Here is a 27,576-nt window from a genome sequence, read left to right on the forward strand (position 1 = left end):
ACTTCCACATTTTTAATACTGTTAGGTCACCAGGTACTATTAATCTAATTAAAATTAGTTATTACACTTAGATCATAATGTACCTAATAATTAAATCGAGATAAAGAATATATATTGTTTAATATTTCCAATTTGGATTTATAGCATTTCATCGCCTTTTTTTACGGCTGATTCAAAATCTCTAATAAATTCAATTAATAACGAATTTATCGCCACCCAAGGGAAATTGTTTTTATGCTCGTAAAATTGATAACCCATATAAAAATACCTTTTTTAACATGAACAAAAACCCATTTCAGTCCGAAAATAATATTACAATTCTCGTTGATTGGAACTGATTGAATCGATAAGATTATATTATATAAAAGAGATTTGAGGAAATAAACATCAACTTTTATAACCAGAAATATTACTCTGATTACTATTTGATCTGAATCTGATTACAAGCACGATATGAAGATCAAATAGTTAAAATAAGATGATTTTTTACTGAATGAAGTAAAAAATAAGGCAAATTCCATATGAGTAACTCCATTTTTGCATAAAAACAGCTGATAACAGAACAATTGAAAAGTCCCCGGCCTACCATAGTAAAACACCTTTTTTTGCAAAATTAGTTTTTTATTCAACATAATTCCCTTCAAGGGATGCCATTTTTGTAGTACGATTTGTCCTTTGCTTCCAAATAGGCCTCAGTTCTTCGATCACCTCATCATTCGACGAAAATTTCTTTTCAGCGACCATTCTTTTGAGATATGAGAACAGGAAATAGTCGCTGGGGGCCAGATCTGGAGCATACGGTGGATTAGGAAGCAATTTGAAGTCCAATTTATGGATTTTTGGCAGCATTTTCACTGACTCGTGACACGGTGCATTGTCTTGGTGAAGTAGCACTTTCTTTTTCTTCAATTGCAGCCATTTTTTGGCGATTTCGTCGATCCAATAACGCTGTGTAATAGTCGCTGTTGATGGTTCTTGCTTTTTCAAAGTAGTCAATAAAAATTATTCCATGTGAATCACAAAATACGGACGCCATAACCTTGCCAGCCGATTGTTGCGTTTTTCCACGCTTTGGAGTGGATTCACCGTGTGCAGTCCACTCAGATAACTGTCGATTGGACTTCGGAGTGAAATGATGGAGCCATGTTTCATCCATTGTCACATGTCGACGCAAAAATTCGGATATATTACGATTGATTAAGACACCGTTCCGAATCATCAACTCGTCGTTGTTTTTGGTCAAAAGTGAGCTCGCGCGGCACCCACTTTACACCAAGTTTATGCTTTAACTGTATTTTTCCTATCAAAAAGCAATATTTAATCAACACGCGAAATTCCTTTTTATCAATTTTTTTTTCACATTAACAGCTGACAAAATTATACGCTCAGCTTTTGAGGGTTAACTAAAAAACATATGGATTTAATTCCAGTAGTGCCATATATGCATCGGGCCGGGGACTTTTCAATGACTGTTACTTGAGTTACTTCGTTGTGATACTTAGTACACGTTCAAGTTAATCACAAAAAACACAAGTCTGGATATGAAGATAAAATTGTTGATGTATCTAACATGAGATCTACAATCAAACAACATGTTAAGAAAATGTTTATTTTACATTAGGTTTGTTCATGACTGTAGGCAACATATCATTTGTAGCTCGCTGATTGTATAATAATGATGTTTCTCTCGTGTGTGGTTTATAAATTGTTATTTATAACATACAGAAACAATCACCTACTTGACTGACTAAAAGGTCGAATTAATGGATCTTCCTCCATACAGCATTGATATGGCACGAAATAACTTTTCCTTCGTTCCTTATAAAGTTCACCTATCCTAACACCTTGTCCATCCTCCCATCGACCACATGTAATACTTAATACCGAAATAAACATATTTTAAATCAATTAGTGTTACCTGTTTCCGTGAATATTACTTATTATTACCACAAAATAGTAGGGAATGTTCGAACAAACGAACAAAGCTAATCCACAAACAACAAACGAATAATCCTACATACTTCTATCGATGGTCACCACTCTTCAGACAGCCACAAATACACCCATTCTGGATTCTGGGGTTGACAACGCTAGTGGATTGGTATCACAAAATATAGAGATATAAAAAGGGTATCTCCCACACCTGTGAACAAGTTTAGCATTCATTTGCAACCAGAGGGCGTGACTGACAATAGGAGTAGCGGGAAAATTAAAATATTTTAATAAAAATAATAGCAGTAATAATGATAGCTGTAGTAATAATAGTAAAAATAAAAATGCCATAAAACCTTAAAAATATATATTATTTAGGTATATGTAAAATTTACATTAGTAATATAATTTTTAAGGAAAATTCATAGAATATATAATATATTGACATTAAATATATTGATATTAAATGTTAATATATTATATTAACAATATTTTAAGATAAAATATAAAAATTACAAAAAACAATTTATACTTTTAAATATACAAAGTTTAATAAAATATTGAATATGGAACATTTATTATTATCTTAAATATAACTGAGCTCAATATAGAGTACAGCACAATATATATGTTTGAAGGCTATTTATTTTGTAATCTCCTTTTTAAACCTTTTTTTTGAAAAATATTTATTGCAAATATATGATTGTAAGTCATACATATAAGCTGTGTTATATTTAGTTCTTGCAATAAAAAATGTTTCATTCTTACCCATTGCTATTCTGTTCACTTTTCTCATCCACCAAAACTAACAACACCTTTATATTATCATTAGAATCACGTCTTGTTGAGAATGCTGAGTACAGTTGATCGTGTTGAAAGATACAGGCATTTGGTGATATAATATATTGACTTGATTGATTGGACAGACTGCTTGTTAAGTTAAGTTGTGTCTATTTTTCAAATCAGTTACATATAGTTAACATTATAAAATGTTTTCGATTTAAATAACAACTGGCAACCACATCCCTGTTAGCAATGCTCTTCCACATTTCGATTTGCAATCCGCCTGTGTAAAATGTACACTACAAACCGTTTGTTCTTATTTAATACCTGACAAGAGATTGCAGGTTTTCATTATTTAAAGTTAAAAACCATTTCTGACATGGAGCAGGATCCCTAAGAAAGCTGTGTATTCTTTTTGACATGGTACTATATCCTGGGATGCAATATCTGAGATATATTCAGATTTAACTAAAAAAGAACCATAAAAATACCGTTAACAATATAAAATTATTGAACACGTAAGTTTATAGGTTTTTTAAGTTTGCTTTGTCACCAATGTTGAAAAATGCATCCAACTCGAAAGAGGCGCTTTCAACAAAAGCTTTGTCGAAGAAAATTAAACTGAAATTTTCGTTTATAAATCAAATTGTTTCTATAGGAAGTACATAATTATCGAAAATATTCAGTTACTTCTTGATTGTTGCCACCAAATATAAACACACATATTCCGCGATTTCTTCTAGAACCGTCTTCTGAAAGCTAAGTATGTTAAATTTAGCGTTGCTGCTAAATTTAAACTTTAAGCCACTTAGCCGCAAAAGAACAAACTAAAACACTGTTTTACATACGGCCATATAAGGCACCCTTCTCAATTCTCAATATTTTCTGATTGGTGTCGTTGCGGTTCAAAGAATACACATATAGCACGGCGGCGTCTCTCCCCCTCACTCTTTCCTATTTATTACTTCATCTCATCGAATATTACGTGATGCTTTTGATGATGGTGTAAGCCAAGGTTATAGCTGTTTTGTTATTTTCGTTACGGAAATTTCGATGATAAAACTTTTGCTGACCGGCCAATGGTTGAAAAAATTGATGAAATGCTTAAATCCATCCAGGTACACCAACATATATATCATGACATCGCAATGCATCGAGTATACAATTACACTACAGCTTTGAACCGTTTAAACTTCAATTCCATACTTTGGTTTCTCATAAAATAACAGTGAAACATTTTATAGTTTTTGAACTGCTGCCGAAACGATAACATGCGAAAAAGATATTGGTCGAAGCCTGATTAAGCTTAAGAGACCACTAATTTGCAAGCCAACGGTACGATAATTGTTGCAACAACGGTACAGCACACACATTTTAGTGAATAACCAAAAATTGTTATAGATTGACAGCAAAGTTTTGATTTTTGATGTTTAAGTTTTGATCCATCCACCGTACAGCCTTCGGCTACTATTTGTCCCGTTTTATGTAAAACTCTCACACTCACGCAGTGGAGCGAAGCACGGATAATAAATCAACATATAGTAACCACGGGAATATACATACATATATATATATATATATATATATATATATATATATCCGGTTAAATGAACAAGGAAAATCTTTTTGCTTAACATTTTCTGGCAATATTACCAATGAACTTATTCGAAAGAAACAATGCTTTTGTAGTTTTTTTTGCTTTCAGCGCAATATGTCTCTCATTTAGGAAAAGGGTGTTCCTGTAACAGACAGCCTTTACGACGGGCCTCCAGTTTATTAATAAGTTGAGGGCATAAAGTTCTGGACCGAAAAAAGGGATTTTCATGGTCGTTTGTTATGGACATTTCGTTGAGTTGACGTTGTTACGGAAAGGGAAAAATCTAACGTGAAATATTACATCGTAGCAAAAAATTTCGGGACTCCTCTCTTTCGCAAAAAATACAAGATACAGTTTATTACTATAATATGAGGTTTAAGAGTGTTTGATTAATTATATATATTTAGGCTTTTTCTTGATGTCTGGGGTTGTATGGGGAGATACAAGTGTCCGAAATGTAAAAATACTGAGTTGTTAGATAATTTTATACAACATAACTTTAATTACCAACAACATATTAATTTAAAATTTTTATAAAAATATAATAATAGAATAATTATTAAATTGAATTATATTTGAAAAACAATGGAACAAACAAACTTTCGAAATCGGCTTTAAATATATTTAAAAGGCGTTTTAGTCAGTTTAAGAGTCATTTCATTGTTATGAATGCGATTTTACTCCTGAATCAAAATTCAATTCCTGAGGAATGAACTATATTATAGTCTTTGAGCTAGCAATGTTTATGAGAGAGAATTTCGGGTAAGCTGATCTTCTGACATTTCATCTCTTTCACTCCCTCGGTCAGCACCCGGCCTATCTGGCTGGCGACAAGGCTTGTGTTTACCAGGGCGCCTGGCAACGCCGGTGGAGATTGATAACATACGGTTCCTGGCTATAAAAGACCACCTCGATGATGTCTCGTTCTCCTCAAATTCATCGGGGTGATTTTAAGGCACACCATCCACTTTGAAGCACAAGCAGACCAAACACTGCTAGTGCGGGCATCGATGGGATAATAGTTGAGATGAAAGTTGGTCTAATCCCCTCCCTATAGAAATAAAAGAACTAATCAGGTACAAGAACCGATTAGCGAGAAAGGGCTCGCGTCTCTCTGGATCCCGAGGATAAACTCACGGCACAGCGCGCAATCAGAGAAGTCATGGATAGGGCTAGAGCCTGGAATGGGAAGAAATGGGAATAATTTCTTCAAAATCTAGGCAAGCCCACTGCCCCAAATGACCTCTGACGCGCCGCCAAAAGTAATGAGGAAAAACTCGAACGCAATCTCCCGTATGAAGGTTGATTCCTCTACGGATATCGTCTTCACAAATTCGGAAAAGCCGAGCTCCTCGCTAACGCGTTCAAGAATCAAATAAAATGCAATTCATCTCTTGACCCACCTCAATAGACATTATCCATTATAAACGACATTATCCCCTCTCTAAAGAGGAAAGACTTCCAGTCAGTTCATCTTCTGAAGAGCATATTCTCTCCCAGAGACCTTCAGCTCGCCGTAAAATGTCTGTCTTCTAAAAAAGCGCCAGGCCCAGATGGTATAACAGCAAACCATCTAAGAAACCTTGCTAGTAAGCAACTATCAGAAATTACATTATTAACTCCATTCTGAAGTTAAAGCATTTCCCAAAAAAACTGGAAACACGCGCTTGTCTCTGTCATTCCTAAAACGATGCCAAGTCCAATCCATCTGACTACAGGCCCATTAGCCTGATTGGTTCAATCTCCAAACTTGCCAAAAAAGCGATATTAAACGCTTTAAATGATTTCACAGACGCAGATCACATAATCCCGACTGAACAATTCGGTCTCCGCGCCAAATACCCATGCCTCCATCGAGCTGCCCGCGTTGTAGCAGCAATCCACCAGGCACTGATAAAAGTTCGAAAAACTGGAGCCATCTTCTTAGATGTTTCCAAAGCTTTCAATCAAGTATGGCATCATGGTCTAATATTTAAAGCGAAACAACTAGGTCTACCGAATGCTCTAACATCCGTGATAGACTCATACTTGGACGGTAGGCCCTTTCAAGTGAGGACCGGTGACGCAATCTTCTCTCATAAACATATTTCCGCAGTAGTCCCGTAAGGATTTCCACTAGCCCCAGCCCTATTCAGCCTTTATATGGCTAATTTCCCGCTCTACAAAGTTTCCCACACAGTACTTTATGCAGATTATACCGCTTTCTTCACAACCGGTTACTGTCCCGACGCTATCCGTAACATACTCCAAGTACAGCTGAACCAAGCGATAGCGTGGTATAAATTCTGGCGGCTACAGATAAACCCGAGCAAAACTCAGGCTATTCTGTTCCACCGCAAGAAGGAGTTCCGCGCCTATCGTCTCCAAATCGATAAAGTCCCAATCCTAATGACTCCAGAAAGTTTCATACCTCGGTCTCCCGTTCGACCGCAGATTCCAATGGTCAGCCCCACTACAGCATGCCATTTGCAAAGGAAATGGCGTGTAGAGCATACTATTTCCACTACTCTGCAGAAAAAGCAAACTTCCAATCCCACAGAAAGCGATATAAAATGCTTGTCCATCCAGCCTGCCTCAACGGAGCACAGTGTGGTGTGGTACAGGTATGTTTCGGAGAGACAACTTGAACTACTACAAGTATTCCAATCCAAAAAAGTCCGTGCGTATCAGGCATCCCGTTTGTGAAAAATTTCATAAATATGCTCAGTGTGAGGTTCTCCATAGGAACGTTAGAACACGACAACACCTTGGTAAAATCACTACCCGTTCACAAACCTCGGTAATAAAAACTATTTGGTTCTAGCTGGTCAATCTGGTGAAAGAAAAAACGTCTCGTTCTATTTTCTTTCCTCAGCCCCCTTGTGGCAGTGCCACTTCCGCAGCGCTGCCGTACTTCCTCTATCTAACTTAATATCCTGTCCATTCTCCCGTCGACCACATGAATTCATTTAAATAGAAATAAACAAGTATTTCTTCAAGCAGTGTTTTTAGTTCTTCGCATAGACAGCCACATATTCTTACCGACCGACCGACCGACCCGATAAACAGTCCTACAGTTTCATTAAACCTCTTCTTTGGTTATATTTAAAACATTTAAATCCTATATTACCTTACAGTGTAGGAAGGGATGTTCTATATGCCTCAAAGACCATATCTCATAGCTCTAAGATGTCTATGGTTACTTTCCACACAGTTTCTTTTGAAATAATTGTATTAAATTGTATTAATATTAAACAAACTACTCACTGGTTTTATACATTTCATATATTTGATCTCTGATCAGGCTAAAAACAAGCGGATCTTGATTCGTCACCCGCTTCGTATGAGGACATATATGTTTTTATTTGTGTGTCCAAGATGATATTTTTCATTTCTTGAGATATTTTAATGACCGTGCCCAGACTAATATTCAGTGCAGCTACAACACTTTAAACATATTTTGTATAATAACCGCAGCAACCTAATATTTAACAGTAAAAATGTTTACCTCTCTAACGAATTTTGAGGGAAGAAGGTGCCTCCATTGTCTCCTTTGGAGTCTCTCATTGGAATTTTTAATCAGAGTAATATTAAGCAGCGTTTTGATATTTATCAAAACCGGCAAAGCGTTAAAATAGTATTGTCTTGTAGAATTTTGGAAACGTTTGACCCGGACGACTTTGACAGTCTGGTTCAATTACATGTTCGAATCCCTTAGACAGCATTGTGTCTCTTTTTAACTAAACTAAAATGAGAAGGAAACTAATATCTGGTTCTAAAACTAATTTACAAATTGCGGCAGGAGTTACATTAAACATATTGATGACCTATGTAATCATGAATTTGGCATATTATTTACAATTTCGGTATTAGGATTGCAACGAAAGAACGTTAAAAACCAGTCGAATGACTCTTTAAATTGAAAATTGAAACCAGTCGTATCGAAAATAGTGACTGAAAATAGTCGACCGAAACAGTCGATGGTAAAAAGTAGTCTACTAAATTACTAAATAGGCGATAGTTTCCACTTGTTCTTTTAAGGCTCCAAGGCTTGATCTCCTATTCTTGTACCCTTTCGAACAAATGAAATTAATTAATTAAAAATAAACAAAAGAAGAAGAAACCTTTTTGATATCTTTTGTTCCGTGTCCGATTTGGGATTCCGTACGGAACATTTAGAGTCCATTCAACAAATTTATATTTGATACGTTCGCCCTTCCGAGGCGGGCGAAAACAAAACGTCAAAATAATAATTACAAATGTAGGCCGATGAGTCAAGAAGACGGGCAGACAATGGCGGCTGCCCCCTACCCAAAATCATTCCCGTCCGTAATGAACTTCACTTTCTAATAACGTGGATGTTGCATTGAACCGGAATAAAGCTCTTTTGATCCGTCTTTCCGGATCCCTCCTATTCCGTGACGGTCGTTCGGCTCCAAAGAAACGGCGGCACAATGTCGAAGAGCAGATTTCGCGCAGAGAGCGACGCCGCTTTTTAGATTTTCGGTTATCTTTTAATAAAGACGCGTATATTGGGTTGCCGCCTTTCGGGCTTTGCCGTAGCCGGAAAAATGAATAATATTTCACGTGGTTCGTGTCGTTTTCTCGTTTTTCTGGCTTTGGAAGCGCAGAGAAAATGGTTTGTTTCGAGGGGATATAATTTTCGATGCCTCCGCGCTAAATAAAGCTGACTGGAGATGTTTTATTTACTCGTAAAAGCCCTTTTGTATCAACATATGTTTCTTTATGCTTAAGTTGTTTTTAACATTTGACGAGTAATTTTATTATGCTGAGGAAAACATTTTTTCCATCATTATTTTTTAAGGATACGATTCATTTTAAATATTAACTAATGATTAATATTTTTTTTATTAACCTCTTAGAACTTTAACAATATACCCCTATAAGCTGTACAATAAGTATGTTTTTATGATTTCCGTTCCATCGCTTCAGTAAGTAATCTGCAGTACAAAATTATGATCTAGATCTTATTCTAGATGCTATTCTAACTTATTCTAAATTATTCCAGGGAATGTAATATCTGCCATTATGTTTCTATTAATTAGTTCGTGTAGTAGTATGTATTTGAGCCCATACACTTTACTATCATCGCGCACACTTAAATGTTTTGCATGGGAAGCAAAGACAGTCTTTAATAGTACTTTTCACCAATACTTTTTCTCACACTCGTTATGGGTTCAAAGGTGAAATCGCGCTGTTGTTGTGCTGTGTTTGATGGAGTTGAGCGAGATATGGAGCATCAGCGATAGCTCGCAATACTTCAAACACTCAAACTCTCAAACCTCTGAAGTATCTGGATTTGCTGATATTACCCCACAATTCAATACCATGGTTCCAAAGAGGCTTAAGTATTGACTTATACAGCAACACCTTGTTATCTAAACATCAGTTAGATTTATGTCCTATCAGCCAATTCATTTGGCTCTGTTTAAAAGCAAGCTATTTATTTTTCTCATTATATGTTTTTTCCATGACAAACCTCGACCAAAATGGATTCCCAGATATATAACAAGTCCTTTTACAAAGGTGGGTCATATAAAGGGTGGTAAGATTTTGTCTTATTTCCTTTTGTTCGCCAAGTTTTCAACCTCAATTTGACTTTGCCTAGATGAAGTGAACAAGAAAGCTCCATTCTTGTGGCTGATTTTGGATCCTCGAGTGACTAGTGCTCCGATAGTGTTCGTCCTGTGATTATAAAGTTAATCAAGTTTCTCTCATAATAAATTCAAGAGAATATGATACAAAATGATATGTTAGTTTTAGTTAATATTATCAGAACTTGTTCTGCCAATATTTCCAATATAAGATCAGCAATATATTTGATATATAATATTAATTACAGTATCAAATGTTAGTATATTAAAATACATGCAAACTATTTCAAGAACAAAAAGAATCATGAATAAGACTGCCTTCAGAATTACAACAACTTCAGAGCATCACATATAAGTATATATGATTTCTATTTTATTTTATGTTGTAATCATAAACATGTAATAATAAGTGAACAAATACATATTTGTATAATAATTATAACAATAACAAACACAATTAGGCCTTTTATTTTTTAGAATAAAAAAATTATATTGAAGTAATGTATTAATAATTATTAAATTAAATACTGACTTCTCAAAATCTAATTTATAAAGTAAATGCCAAAATAGTTGATAAAAGATTCTAAGAATAAATATAGTTATATAGTTACATATTTTATTGGTAGATCTATCTAGGCAAATTATGTAGTTAGTTTCACTTTATCTACATAATTTTGATTTTTCAGAACCAAGCCTCACATGTTTTTAAAGTTAGAACATACTCAATGTAAGTTTCTACCGGCGACCGATGACTGACCGAAAATGCAAGTTAGAGGAGAATATATTTTTATATTCAATCACTTCTTTAATTAAAAAAAATTTAAATACATTTTTAAATTTCATATTAAAGCTATTAACATCTGTGTTGTATCTGAGCGGAGAGGACCAAATGGAGATTGAACGTTATTATAGCATAAAAAATCACAAGAATTACTTGTGTAGATTAAGTATGACCTGAGTATTGTCCAAACACGTGAATTTCGTATTTGTAGGATGAAAATGTAAGTAGTGGATAGGCAATACATATACGTTGTGTTAAAAATATAACAGTGGTTTGAGAATGATTTGACAAGCAAACACATCAGCGAAGGAAACAAGAACTAAACATGCCGGTTTCAGTAGTCAAGGCGACAGGGCGGTCCTTCTACCGTTGCATTAGTCACGGGTTCGAATCCTGCTGGTGTATGGATGTACTTTATGTTTAAGATTGTAACTATAAATGTCTTAATATGCAAAAGTGGAAAATGGGACAAGGAATATCCATCCCAGTCACGCCAGTTACCAGGCTGGTTAAGACAGGATATCTTCTGGTATGGTCTCTAAGTTGGTCACTGGCTAGTTGGTAGTTTAGAACCGTTTCGGAACGCACATTAAACCGTAGATCCAGTCCAGATAAATTCTTGTTGGTAAAACGGATATTTTAAAATATTATAACAAAAAATAAATAAATAAAAAAATAATAAAATGGAACTAACCATAAAAATGCAAAGATGTTCTCTAATGAATATAAAATATATTACTTAGATGTACAGTTGTTAATTAAGTGAATTTAGCCTTACGGGGAATAAATGGTATATAAAGGAGTTTAAATATAAATATATTAAAACGACTCTAAACTAAGAACTGTTGTGGCTATTTAATTAACTGTGGTTTAGGTCCTTCAATAATATATGCATTAGATATATATTAATGTTAAAATAAATTATATTTTATAAAATCTTTGTTTAGTTATTTCGTATTAGATTGTAAGACGAGCAAATTGTTACCACGTTATTGTCAATTGCTGGAGTCATATCTTTTCGGAAAAAAATTTAGAATATCGCACGAAATGGCGTTCTCGACATATAAAACGATTTCGACTGGAGTTCTACAAGGTAGCGTCTTAGGACCTCTCCTATATTTGGTCTACACTGCTGACCTTCCAACAAGAAAAGAAACACTACTTGGAACCTTTGTTGACGACACAATTATTATGGCAAAAGATATATCTCTGCCTACGGCAATAGAAGTATAAGTGGCAGTCAACAAAATCTACAAATGGACAAAATATTGGAAAATCTGTCGACGTTAATTTTGCATTGCGGCGAAATAATAAAAACTTAATTATATCACTCAATAGATGCCCGATTCCTCAAGCAGGATCAGATAAATGCCTTGGAATCCATCTTAACTTAATCCATCATTTAATTGGAGACATCACGTTAGACAAAAAGTAAAACACATTAGAGTCAAAAAAATAACTATACTGAAAATAACTATAACTATACGGAAGATAGTCTCAACTTGATCTAAAATCAAAGAAGTTGATCTGTAATAGAAATATAAAGCCAATTTGGACCTATCGGGTGCAAATATGCGTTTGCACTAAAAATTCTAATCAACTAGTCATACAACGCTGTCAAAACAAGGTTCTTCGATTACAAATGCCCATCGCTACGTAACCAATGAAGAACTGCACGGTGATTTGGAAATCAAATGGATTTGCGAAGTTATCCAAGATTTCGCCTTGAAACACGAAAGAAGATTACTAAGTCATACTAAAGTGAAAGCAGTACAACTGCTGGACAGCGGGCAGGATGGCAGGATACGAACACTAAAGTGTACACCTTTAGTGTAAACTATAGCTATAAGTTATTATAATTTTATAATTGAGGAATATATATTAATGTTTTTTCTCGCACTCGTCTTGCTTGTGAATTAATCCAAGTATATAGGAAAAGTAGTAATAAATTAATTGTAAATTAAGATTGTATTAAGCGTATCTAATAAAGATGTTATAAGAAAGAAATTTCGTATTAGATTGTCCTGTGGCCAAAATTCAACCACAATATTGAATTAATCACATAAATATAAATATATCAGGCTGATTAAAAAACTGATTTAATTTAAATGTTCCTGCAGATAGCTGATATTTAGTCTGTTTTCTATGGCTTTCATTTATCTATTGCTTTTTAATTTCTCTTATGTCTCAGGTGGACACTAACAACTCACCAACAAATGAGAAACTAAAATTCCATGAAGCTCTTTTATAACTGTTAATTTTCTATGGAACATTAATTTTTGCTTATGATGTACACATTAACGTATTTATAACCTACAATATTTGGTTAGCGCTTTGTTAATAAATTTGAAGTTGGTACCACTAACATTTGAAGGAAGTCTCTAGTATGTTGATATTCTATGTTACCAAAACCAGATCAATTAATAAGTCCTTAAGTAAGAACAGTTTCTCTTTTATTCTATTTCTCCGTCACACATTAAACTAAATCAAAAGCTGATTTCTAAAATCAAAATATCTTTTAAGCAAAGAAAACTGAAAAAGTGAAATATTTTTACATATTAAATTTTTAAGTATGTTTAACATATTTTTTACATTACATACATGTCATATATATATATTACATATGTTAATAGTTTTTATCCAAACTTGTCATAACCCTTTAATAAATCCACCAATACGGGAATAATTGAAACTAACACAAAACCTTAAATAACATTGCTTACAATGAAATAACTTTCATTACGCACAACAGAAACGTCAAATAATCTACCGTATAAGAGTTGCAGCTGGCAGGGCGTTGTCTAGAGCCCAAAGTATTTGTTTTTGTTTATATTAAATATATTTATTTATAGTCGTGTGTCAAACACTCACTTAATGTTAAAGGACACTATCCTTTATTATGTTTTATAAACTTTTTAAAAAACTTTTAGCTTTAGCGAGATTCGAACCTAGGACTTTTGTCGGCGAGTTAAACTCTTAGCCCGTACCCCTTCTGGGTTTTGTTTTTATATTTTGTGTTTTCCCCTAAAGCGGGGGAAAAATATTCGCTAAGCCGATTGTAATATGAATAAACTAAAATGCGTAAAATGTTAAGATTAAACGTTGTAACATTGCCACGATTTGACGTCATAAACCTAAGTTCGCTGCTACTTTAAACAAACTATAAATATATATTTATACCACATGGTAGCGTTGGGAACTATCGAATGAAAGCAGTGGAAACACTCGATAGTCCTTGTCTATTAACATGTAATTGAATTATTTCATTTTAAACGAAGTAGAATTACTTTTATATTTGAATGTTCTGTGGATCTGTAAACAGGAATAAAATTTCTCTATGGAATGGATTAATACCCCACAAACCTTTTGTCGTATTTTAATATGCTAATTGCTATTTTGAATGTTGCGGTTTTCTTCCTTGATACGCATTTACTTTCTACTAACCTAAACTAAATAGCCACGCTCACAAAAGTTGAATGAGGCTTTTGTTTTAAGATTAATTGATCAGCTGTTATATGACCTTCAATACACATTAAACCAACTACAGATAAAATAACAGCTGACAAAATACCGTTTAATGAGCCATTTTTAAAAACATATTTTAAGTTGAAATAAACACGACAGGAATGAAAAACCATATTTATATGATTTGTTTTTCATGTAGGGAAAAATCTATTCATTCCAATTACGCCCGTTGAAATAAAAGTTATAATAAAGTCGAATAACAGTGCGTCCAATGTTTAAAAATAAATCGTTTGCGAGCCTCGTTTGTGTAATTGATAAAAATTGAAATAAAATTTGGGAATGTACTGCGCCCTATCGCTAATGAAAATATATTTGTTTGAAAAGATTTCATTTATAATTAAACCAACTATACATGTTCCAGTATTATTTTACAATTATTTTTCCAATAAAAGCGAAAAATGTTGTATGTAAACTTATACTGTACGAATATGCTTCTACTTTTATTAAACTCATTTTTAATAATATATTAGATATTGCCAGATATTTGTCAGCGATTTTTATCGATTATCAAGTATCAATGTAAGCAATTTGTTGAATTCGATTGTTGTGACCTTCAGAATAGAAGTCTTCCAATTAGTGTTAAAGAGTTTTTCTAACTAAATACTATAGAACTAAATATGGAAGGCTCAAAACAATATTTTCAACATATAGTCCGTTTAATAAAACAATGAACTCACGTCAACTGAATTGATGACATCAAAACATTGCAATGTTATCGCATCAACTTAATTTTAGTTCATCAACTTAGACATAAAATAAAATTCTAATTTAAATGAAATTATGAAACAGAAGTACTAGTATCAAATTGAATTTATATTAACCTTATAGTTATATCTAATGTATATATTATGGGAAGACTTAAAACTGCAATTAATTATACAATAATAATAGTTTGTGGGTCAGGGTTGTATTTTATTATATTTACGTTAAACTCTTTTTCACAGTATCTATAACGTAAAGTTCTAGGCGTATTTTTTTATGTAATAATATCTTCTGGGGGCCTAATCCACCTAATTAACAATTGTATATAGAAGTAAGGTTTCTTATATTCATTAGAGAGTATATTTCCCTTTACGGTTAGTTTTTTTAGCCTTCGGTACAGTGTTTCCCTGTAAAGTCATTTAGATATCTCTGTATTTCTCCTTAGTTTGTTCTGTTTCTACCTGTATACATATTTCTTGATAAAACTAGATTTACTCATTGCCTTCATTCTCTCTAATACATTTGCCATATTTGTAAAACAGTATTCTTTCTCTATCCATACATTTTAATCAAGCACACTTGTTCAGAGTATACATGAGCATGTATATCATCAGGCATATCATCATTAAATATCTCGATGGCGTGGGGTCACTGTCAATTTGACGGGACTACAAATTTCCTTAGTTGTTTGAATTGACGAAATTTGCTATAGAAGCCAATACAATACTTTTACAAACTTATGCTTCTGGCATTTCTTCATATTATATTGTGTTTTTTGGTTCCATCGATTTAAAGGCGGTGATTTTAGTGAATCCTAAATGGCAAAGAACGACCTGGGAACTATAAAAGTGCGAAGGCACCAAATTGAAAGACTTATTGGAAGAAAATACAACAGAAATTCATCAAAAAAGAATTTTCAGTGATCTTTCAAACAGCTTACCACTTGATGAATCTACTGTTTTAATAATATTTAAATGGGTTAGTAAAGATTCAAAAGGATTGAAAATGGGTACCACATCACAGTTTCACAGCTTGTTATCGCATTGCTTGTTGGATGGAAAAGAAGGTTTTCTTAAATAGCGATGAAAAGTCACTAACAATCATTCACATCAACACTAAAACGGAACATTCATGACCATATGCATGTGGTATGCATTAAAAGTGTAGTGCATTAAAAGCTGCTATTAAAGAAAGAAGATGTTACAACGGATGTCTAGCGACGTTAGTTGAACAAATGAATCGACGTGTTTCACAATATACCCGACGCTGGCGCAAAGCCATATTTTTGCATGACAAAGCTCGGCCACATGTTTGAAGGAGTTGTGAACGATAAATTGTTGCAGCTTGAATGGGAAGTTGTTGCATCCAGCGTACTGGCTAGACATAAATTACGACTTTCTCAGATCAGTGCAGCACGACTTGATTGGCATACGGCTTCGAGATAATGAAGAATCGGATTACTGACAAGCCAACATCATTATATCGCCACAGTGTCAGAAAATTGGGTAAAAGTTGAGAAATCCATTTTTTAACTTTACCAACTTTTCTCAATAAATTAATTTTTAGTGGGAAGAAAAGATCAGAATAGATCAGAACCTAATAATTATCTTAGCTTATCTGAATTTTACACTCTAAGTTTACCGTTTAAGTTATACAATTTTTGTATTAAAATACTTTCAAAATTTTATTTAGGTAATTTTGTTAAATAATTAGGTTTCATTTAATATTTTAAATAAATTTTTAATTTAATTCATTTTTAATAAAAATATATTTAAGCCTTTCCCGTCTGACCTATCCAAAGACGAAGAAAAGAAAATTATACCTTTCTAAATTCAGCACTTCAAATGGACCTGCCATATGAAAGGATTATTGTTAGAGAAGTTAAACAAACAATAATGAGGGGCATACATTGTAAATAAGCTCCCGGATAAAATTTAATAACCGAAAGAATTTAATGAAAGAAGGGTGTAAAATTATTAACATTTATATTTCACGAAATACTACGAGTGAATTATTTCCCTAGTATATGGAAAGTATCAAACATAATAATGCTTTACACGTGCCTCCTATCTGCCTATAAGTTTATTACCAATAATTTCGAAAGGTTTTGAGAAATTACACCTAAAGAAGCTTAATATAATATAATAATTAACAGGTCAATTGAAAAGTCCCCGGCCTAACACATAGATGGCGCTACTAGAATTAAATTCATATGTTTTTTTATTAGCCCAAACCCTCAAAAGATACGTGTAAAAATTTGACAGCTGTCGGATCATATTTTGTGAATTATAACAATTTGAGTGAAGCAACTATTATTATTTGTGAAAAAAATTGGTAAAAAGGAATGTCGCGTGTTGATAAAATATTGCTTTTTGAAGGGAAAAAATACGGTTCAAGCAAAAACTTGGCTTGATCCCCAGTTTCCGTAGACTGCCCCAGGAAAAGCAACCATCAAGGTATGCTAAGTTTAGACGTGGTGAAAGGAGCACCGAACAAGGTGAATGCAGTGGACGCCCAAAAGAGGTTGTTACTGACGAAAACATTTTAAAAATCCACAAAATGATTTTGAATTACTGTAAATTGAAATTGAATTGAAATAGCAGATACTCTAAAAATATCAACTGAACGTATACATCATATAATTCACGAATATTTGGGTATGAGGAAGCTCGGTGCAAAGTGGGTACCACGTGAGCTCACTTTTCACCAAAAACAACGACGAGTTTATGATTTGGAGCAGTGTTTGAAGATGATCAAGCGTAATAAACCCGAGTTTTTGCGTCGATATGTGACAATGGAGGAAACATGTCTCCGTCATTTCACTCCGAAGTCCAATCGACAGTCATTCGAGTGGACTGACGCTTATTTTGAAGCAACTGACAAATCGTACTACAAAAATGATATCAAAAAGTTGGTTGCTATAATCAGTGTATTATTCTTGAAGGGAATTATGTTCAATAAATGAAATTGCCAAAAAATGTGTTTTACTATGCTAGGCCAGGGACAATTTTGTGGACATCAATGTTGTAATTGGTACGGGACTATAGGAATAATTTCAAAACTTGTAAACAAAATACTCTGCCAAAGATATTACCAACTTAAATGCCAAAATATATTGTTCGACTGCAGTGATGAACATATCTCAAGCTTTTATGTATTCAGCCTTTAAGTATAACACACAGGCTTGAAGATTAAATTACAGAAACTACTCCCTCATCCACATTTTATTATTAAAGTCTTACTTCATAGATAGATATTTCTGTATAAAACAAGACGATGAACTCACTGATATACTTGAATATGTTCAGGAGTTCCGCAAGGCAGTTTACTCGATACTGAATGTCCTATACACAGCCGATCTATCGACCACGAATCTTAAGCACGAAGATCCAATAACAGTATCAGAAAACCACCAAACACACCTTGATAAAATAAACAGTGACTGAAGACATGATGTATTAGTGCAAAAGAAACAAAATCTCCTCATGTAACATTCACTTTGCGTAGAAGAATATGCCCACCAGCGAATATCAATAATTGTCAACTTCTTTAAGAGATTAGATAAGAATGCATATAGACCGATGCCTAAGCTGGAAGAAGCACATACTTGCTAAATGAAAATAACTTGGACTTAAACTATATCAAATATATTGGCTTATCGGGCACAAATCCAAGTTATTATTAGTTAACAATACCGTATTATCAAGTATTATTCACCCATCACACGATTCCAAAACTTTTTCAAGACTGTTGACATTACGTCTCAAGTTCTATTGATTTTTGGTGTGAACCATATGCGAATTTTATGCATTCTTCTATGATATCAAATTAAAACGGGAAAAAAATTTAGATTATTACTATTTAAAAGAAATCGGTAAAAAATATGATAATTTTTTTTTCGAGCAGTCGTAATTTGGGTAAGAAATTGTTTGTTTTTTTTACTTTGTTACGATAATTATCATCACTAAAAAAGCTTTTTCTCCGGAAATATTTTAAATTTCGCAAAAATCCTCATAAGAAGATATTCTGACCCTTTAAGAATTCAAAATAGGAAGAAATAGATATTTTTTCAAATTTCTTTACTAGACTACCCGCTTAATAACAATATTTAGGAAAAAATACTTGATAGTGTAATATGTGTTTCATTTTGTTTTTAAATTTAAAAAATAATTGCAATATATACCTTAATATAATTTTTAAATGTAGCAAATGAAGGATAACATGAAAATGACCGATTTTTTTGTTTGATTACAGCCAGAGCGGCTTCACTTGCATGTCGTTCTATCGACGAGACGGCCACGTAGCTGAAATACAAATTGGATCTCAGACGAAGCGCCCGGAGGATGCCTGCAGTCCGGCCTTTTTCAACAGGACCAATTTGCCGTATGTCACGTTAGTCAGTGAGTATGATGATTATCGCTCGCTTTTGTCGGCACCAACAGCCCGACACGTAGATTTATTGTTGTTTCTCTATGTCGTTTTTTCTCTCGTTCGCTTCTTTCGTCCCGGTTTGTTTTTCCTTTTCGTTCCGCCTGGACGTTGTTTTTTCCTGATTTTCTTTTTATTTGATTTCGGTTTGATGGTACGCTTACTAGCGCGATAATCAACTTGAAATATCGCCGGTTTCCTTTCGAACAGTTTTAATTGTGCGCTGCTGTGTTGCTGCTACTGCTTCTGAAACTGGAGCCAGACGTTCACCGATATATCATTCTTATTTATTGGTCCTTTTTAACTGGATAGAGCTTCGTCAAAAAATAATATGAAAAAAAAGTAATGTGAAAAAAAAATCAACTTTATCCTATTGTATAATACATATAATACAATTTATTTAATTTCAGTCGTTTTACGTTATTTCTAATTCGTACATATTATTATCTGTTTCCTACATTAACTTGACAAGATTTCCGATTTTTTGTGGTGTGTTTTGTGCAAACACTGTCACATATAGTCTATCCGAAGTAGCAGTGAACATTGAACTATAATGTTAAATTAAATGATATTTATTAACATCTTTGGTTCATTATTTTATTGCCATTAGAATATTGTAATATATAAAAGTAGAATAAACTAAAAGTTAAAGTTAAATGCGGCAACATTGCAATGTTTTAACGTTTTAAATTGAGATGACTTGAGTTCACTGCTACTTTGAATAAACTATATTTATATAATAAAATAGTCGTGATATTCTATTTTAAAGCACTATCCTTCTACGATGTAGTTATTCTTTTAATTAAATTTTCATCACCTTTCATATACTAATTTGCCCGAACGAATATTTCATTCAAGCACTAGACAATGTTGTTTTAAAAATTGTGCAAAATTTATGTGTTAAAATTAAATTTGAACAAGACCGGTTTGTAATTTTTTGTGAAATTATGTGCATCGACTTCAAAAATAGTTTGAAGAAAAACGCGATTAGAGTTTTTGGTTGAAATAGCATACGTATTTTTTAACATACATAAAATTATCGATTCTGTCATCATAAAGCGAATTTTCTGTACCAGCAATATGCAAAGAATCTTTTGCTCTTGCTTGTGTTGGAATTTAGCTTTTCGGATTCAAGCGTCAGCTTTGTTCAGCTATAAGTATGCGATTCTTATTCCTTTTGGTCATACACGTGGCTGTTCCAACCATATTTCAGATTCATACCGTGCAACGTGACAATAAAGCCGAAATATTTTTGTTAATTGCGCCAGCAGCGACAAATGCAGCAATTTCAATTTTTGAACCACCAGGTATAAGTAATTTTTAGAATTAATTAGTTCAAATTTTGAGTATTATTCTATATAAGGCTACCATCATACCCCTCTTCTTTGCTAAGTTCTTCATAAATGGGCTGGATAAAACGTCACGTAGTTGAATGGCGTCAGGACTGTGAACTTTTCATACTCGAAACAGGTTGCAGTGCACCATATGTCAGGTCCACTTAGTTTTATATCATAATAAACTACTACTTTATCAATGAATATTGCAGTAATCAACTAATAAATTTAAAATTTGTTGCCTCTAGAAGCGAATATTCCAGTCAATTGTATTATTTAATAATAAAATCGATTTTTTACATGTTCAGACCCACTTAACTCCTTATGCCATATAAAAATTAACTTAGCATAGGAAATTATCAGGAACGCAGTGTATTTAATATTATGTTATGGATATGGATAGTAATCTTCGATCTTGTTAGATCTGAGGATTGCATAATTTTTTACAACTAAAAAACTGTTCTTGTTTTTGATGAGTTCATATTTATTCATTTTATTAAATATATTTATATTATGCATCAATACTTCTTTACCGATTTTGTATTCGAATATACATATATATATATATATATATATATATATATATATATATATATATATACTATGCCTGAATAAGAAATATAGATACATAGGTATTAAAAGCCTGGCGTTGCCCATCTAAACGCAAAGCGATTTTTCGTGAAGACAAACACATTGAGGTTTACTACTACACTACTACTTTCAGAGGACATTCTTATCTGCAGGGCACGCTTTAACTTTCTTATAACATGATACAACAATAAACGATCGTTTTATATAGTTTTTCAGCAAGTTGTGTCCTGCATGTTCTGTAATGCTGTTTAAGCTGTAAGATATTCATACTGTTGCTATATTGTGACTGATATCAAACCTCAATTGCAAGTTGCACAATTGAGCAGCAAACCCAAATGATAAAAGTTTATTAAAATAAGTATTGGTTAAGTCAACTCGTCCGAGATTCACGTGACAACACATCCACAAAAATTACTGTTTGGTACGGATTTTAGGTCTTACTTTTACTAGATTAATTTTATTTCTTTCCCTTTCGACTGATATGAACTATCGTAACGTGGAAAACATGTGGCTTCAGTGGCATAACACTACATATTGTGGAATGAAACAAGTGGGATATGATCATGCCAGATATATTGTTGTGATTTTTGCTGAAATCGTAAATCCACATCAATTAGCCACATTTACCCAGTGCTCTTGTAGTCAATATAATCTAAGTCTCTAGTCAAATTCAAAATTGTCTATGTGGAACAATTATTTAAAATTAAACTATTCGGATTCACGACAGTAGAAACCAGGGTGGATATTTAAACTATTATTATTTTCCGTTCATAATGGCAGGCATGGTCTTTTGGATATAAAAAGATTTTCGTTAATACTTTATACGCATCTTGTTCCATTTTATTTCAATATTTACTCACTTTTATAAATGCACATATAATATGCATTCTATCCCTTTTATCCATAATTTCCTGATACTGCTTTTCCGTTTTTGGTGTTTTGCCTACTATTGCGAGAGTCGCGGGTTCAAATCCTGCTGGGATATAGTTATAAATTTACGTTTGTGATTCGCGCAAGTTACCACGCAGTGTAAGACCAGATGTCTCCTTGTATAATATACAAGTTGGTCACTCGCATGTCGGTAGGAAGTAGTTGATATACAGGAGACTTTAAAATATAACAAAAAAGGAAAAGTCCAATAATCAAAAGCTTTGCACATTTATTTCACAGATCTTCACAACTTTTTCACTGTTCAGGTAATTTAACGCTATTGACAATCTGGTAGTTTTCAAAACTTAAAAAAATTGGTTGTGTCATCGTTCTGGAGAGGCGGACGAGGTTAATCCTGATATCGAGATAAAGAACCGTTGAAAAATTAGGAGAAAACGTTGATATAACCGTTATTTAATTCGAGATGAATTATTTTAAGGGAAGCGAAATAAATTTAGCAAAATAAATAACCTTTTAGATGTATTTCACTCCTTAAGGGGGTATCTTAAGTCTAGCCCTGAGGCATACATTTTAAGTAATTCTTCAAGTAAAATTTAATAAATCAGACAATGTTTTGATTTTACACTAGATATATATTATTTCTTATCAATACCAACAATAATAGAAATTAAGTGAGAAAATTAAAAATTTAAAGGGTTACGGGCTGATTCAGTTGGGAGTATAACGAAAAAAAATAAATTTAAATAAAAACGTTGTTAATATCTACCTGGTAATATGAAGTCAAAGAATAGACAATTCTTAATGTAAAAAAGAGCTGCTATCGTACAATATATATATATATATATATATATATATATATATATATATATACTATGCCTGAATAAGAAATATAGATACATAGGTATTAAAAGCCTGGCGTTGCCCATCTAAACGCAAAGCGTTTTTTCGTGAAGACAAACACATTGAGGTTTACTACTACACTACTACTTTCAGAGGACATTCTTATCTGCAGGGCACGCTTTAACTTTCTTATAACATGATACAACAATAAACGATCGTTTTATATAGTTTTTCAGCAAGTTGTGTCCTGCATGTTCTGTAATGCTGTTTAAGCTGTAAGATATTCATACTGTTGCTATATTGTGACTGATATCAAACCTCAATTGCAAGTTGCACAATTGAGCAGCAAACCCAAATGATAAAAGTTTATTAAAATAAGTATTGGTTAAGTCAACTCGTCCGAGATTCACGTGACAACACATCCACAAAAATTACTGTTTGGTACGGATTTTAGGTCTTACTTTTACTAGATTAATTTTATTTCTTTCCCTTTCGACTGATATGAACTATCGTAACGTGGAAAACATGTGGCTTCAGTGGCATAACACTACATATTGTGGAATGAAACAAGTGGGATATGATCATGCCAGATATATTGTTGTGATTTTTGCTGAAATCGTAAATCCACATCAATTACCCAGTGCTCTTGTAGTCAATATAATCTAAGTCTCTACTCAAATTCAAAATTGTCTATGTGGAACAATTATTTAAAATTAAACTATTCGGATTCACGACCGTAGAAACCAGGGTGGATATTTAAACTATTATTATTTTCCGTTCATAATGGCAGGCATGGTCTTTTGGATATAAAAAGATTTTCGTTAATACTTTATACGCATCTTGTTCCATTTTATTTCAATATTTACTCACTTTTATAAATGCACATATAATATGCATTCTATCCCTTTTATCCATAATTTCCTGATACTGCTTTTCCGTTTTTGGTGTTTTGCCTACTATTGCGAGAGTCGCGGGTTCAAATCCTGCTGGGATATAGTTATAAATTTATGTTTGTGATTCGCGCAAGTTACCAGACTGTGTAAGACCAGATGTCTCCTTGTATAATATACAAGTTGGTCACTCGCATGTCGGTAGGAAGTAGTTGATATACAGGAGACTTTAAAATATAACAAAAAAGGAAAAGTCCAATAATCAAAAGCTTTGCACATTTATTTCACAGATCTTCGCAACTTTTTCACTGATCAGGTAATTTTACGCTATTGACAATCAGGTAGTTCTCAAAACTCAAAAAAATTGATTGTGTCATCGTTCTGGAGAGGCGGACGAGATTAGTCCTTATATCGAGATAAAGAACCGTTGAAAAATTAGGAGAAAACGTTGATATAACCGTTATTTAATTCGAGATGAATTATTTTAAGGGAAGCGAAATAAATTTAGCAAAATAAATAACCTTTTAGATGTATTTCACTCCTTAAGGGGGTATCTTAAGTCTAGCCCTGAGGCATACATTTTAAGTAATTCTTCAAGTAAAATTTAATAAATCAGACAATGTTTTGATTTTACACTAGATATATATTATTTCTTATCAATACCAACAATAATAGAAATTAAGTGAGAAAATTAAAAATTTAAAGGGTTACGGGCTGATTCAGTTGGGAGTATAACAAAAACGTTGTTAATATCTACCTGGTAATATGAAGTCAAAGAATAGACAATTCTTAATATAAAAAAGAGCTGCTATCGTACAACAGTCAAACAACATTTTTTTGCCAAATTACGGGTGAAGCTTTGGAGATACCCGAATTTTTTAAACATAGTAAAGGTCAAATGTTACGTTTTACTTTGGTAGAATAAAAGAATATATAGAGAAGGCTCTCACAAAATTTCAAACAGATCGGTTCTGCAGAACTTGAAATAATAGGTTTTTATCAGGCCAGCAGATTTATATCTCCGAAAATAATTTAAGTTTTGCAACATTCTCTTAATGACGCATTCTCTATAAAATTATACATGTATTTTATAAAAAGCTATATTTTAATAAATTTTATAATTTTACTTAATACATTTTAATTAGAGTAGTAACTGTCTCAAAATTAATTCATAGTTCTCATAAGTTTATTAATATCGACTATACCTCGTATCATAAATAATACTCCAAATTGATTAGTGCTCTAGAGTAATTTATACCTCCGATTCCATTCTAGCTAATTAATTTTTTAATTGCCACTTTACACCTGCAAATAGTTCGAAATCGAAAACGTCTCAAAGCGAAACTTCGCTAAACAAACTTCGCGAGAGGCCGATATCGAATGTCGGGCAAACTTATATTTTGTTTACGATCAACTAGTTAATTGGAGTGCTCGAATACGCAGGGACACTTTCCTTCGGGATTATCTGAGACGGTAATTAAATATTTTTTTAACGTCGAACTCGCTGCCGCTGTTGACGATACTTCACAGCATATTTAAACAGCGATATAATGTGTCAAATGTATTAAGCGTCTAGGCCATGAAGATTTTGTGCTTTATCTGTGTCAGCTTCTGTATTTTATTAAAATTTATATTATATAACATTTATGTAGGTATTATCGCATAATATTTATGTTAATAAAAACAACTTGTCGATTTTCACTAAATATAAACTTTCCAATAAAATAGCTGATGCACGTCATCAAAATATATCATCATATTTCAGTTCAAAGTTTTGATTTATTTTAACCCATACATAACAAAATACGAATGTAAATAAGATAATGAAAAAAAAGCAACGTTATAAAATATTATTTATTTGAACATTATCATACATCTAATGCAAACGCCATTGGAGGACTTACAGTTAATTAAATAGGCATAATAGCTTGTAGGTTATTTTTTTCGTCATATTTTCATTGAACGATTTCTCAGACGACCTATGTAGTAGGATTTGCATATCAAAATACTTTCATTCGAAAGCATATTTACCTTTCTACTTATAGTTCTTGTTTCCTTCGAATCTGAGTTTTCTTGTCAAGTCATTTTGATAACACACTATTTAGTTTCTTCTGTTACTACCTATATATATATATATATATATATATATATATATATATATATATATATATATATATATATATATTATCCTTCATAAAACTAGGTTTAATTACTGCATTCTCCCTAATGCGTTTGCAATATCTGCAAAACAATTAGTATTAATTACCTTCTCATAAATTCTAACCAGATGCTCGTGTATATTCTCAAAAATTATAGATATGTCTATGCATACAATTCTTTCAAACTCTACAATACGATTTTGTGTAGTTATACTATTTTAGTTATATACTCTTATCATTCTGTGTTTATAATTGTCTGTATTGGGCCATAAGCTAATTACTCACGCTAATCAGAATCACTGTTCTAGTCAATTATCAAATTATTAATTTTTATTCTATCGAACACTTGTTCACAATTTCACTATTTGTCAATTTGTTCTTCTGTTTGTCTGATGGAGTTTATCGAAACCAATGGTAATATTGTAAAGTTTATTTATTATGTGCTTTTGAAAATTGTATTCTTTTAACAGTAATATCGTAAAGTTCCATTAGATCTCTTAGTGGGTTATCTGTACACTATTTGAATCCTATAATTCCTAATAGTATATATAATAGTCTAATAGTGTAGCTGAATGACTTACATCTCTCAAAGAGCTGCATATTCGTAAGTTTTATATGCAAACTTCGTAAACTAAATATTTTATCCGTTTTCCCTCCCGCTTGCCAAATAACTCAATAATTTGTATCATTTTAGAAATGTTTTATTTAACCCATTTAGATCAATTATATTTCTATGTTTTTTATTCCCTGATTTATAAGATAATTAATAAAGCTGAATAAGATATATGTGAATAATGCCTATATAATTTGAATAAGATCCAGTTTGAGAACATAGTATTCAGTTGATTAAAACCGAAGGAAGACTAAGAATAACAAAAAACTGATTTCTGTATAACTTCAATATTTCTTAAATTCACTGTAGTTCTTTAGGGTATTATATGATCTGTGATGTGTTTGACCGTTAGTATCTTGGGATCTGCTGTATGAAGCCAATATTTCGGCAATAAAATAAACATTTTTGGAAAATTTGCTAGCGACACAATAATCATGGCAGCAGATGGATTTCTTCCTAATGCTATAGAGCAACTACAAGTGGAAGGCCACAAGAGCTACAAATATACTAGAAACTAGAAATTATAACTTAATAGCTCGAAATCTGTATTTCGAAGTCTCAATTTTGCGTTACAGGGAGAAGACAAAAACCTGATTAAGTTAAAGTTAAAAAATTAAGTCTACTGAAATGTTGTGACTGCCGATTTCAATTTCACTGAGAAGTCCATCGCAATATGAATAATAGACATTGAACACTAAAGAGATTGATAGCAATAGTAATTATATCAAGATGAACATTCAACAAGGTCTGTGAAATCTTTGTAAGCCCACAAAACCAACACCTCGAACGATAGAAGTTTAGTTTTCATGCAGCTCTTCAATCTTGACCCAACATAGGATTTAACAACTCCGCCAATAACTCTTATATCAGAAATATTTATTCAAGACAACATTAAACGTATTATAGACATCAAAAG

General features: G+C 32.7%; 1 protein-coding gene across 2 annotated transcripts in view; it reads left to right on the top strand.

Moving 5' to 3' along the window:
- LOC143190275 (uncharacterized) overlaps positions 1–27,576 on the top strand; it is a 623,078-nt gene that overhangs the window by 569,249 nt on the left and 26,253 nt on the right. For both annotated transcript variants that reach the window (XR_013004201.1, XM_076394480.1), the window contains exon 9: positions 19,169–19,314. Coding sequence is in view for 1 of the 2 variants with exons in the window: in XM_076394480.1 (XP_076250595.1) it covers positions 19,169–19,314 (146 nt within the window). In the remaining variant the exon portion in view is untranslated. The remainder of the gene's footprint in view (positions 1–19,168; positions 19,315–27,576) is intronic.

Source organism: Rhynchophorus ferrugineus, unplaced genomic scaffold, assembly GCF_030347505.1.
Source record: "Rhynchophorus ferrugineus isolate W39M unplaced genomic scaffold, kcgeb_rfMv2 rfM2, whole genome shotgun sequence".
In the NCBI taxonomy this organism is placed as follows: Eukaryota; Metazoa; Arthropoda; class Insecta; order Coleoptera; family Curculionidae; genus Rhynchophorus; species Rhynchophorus ferrugineus.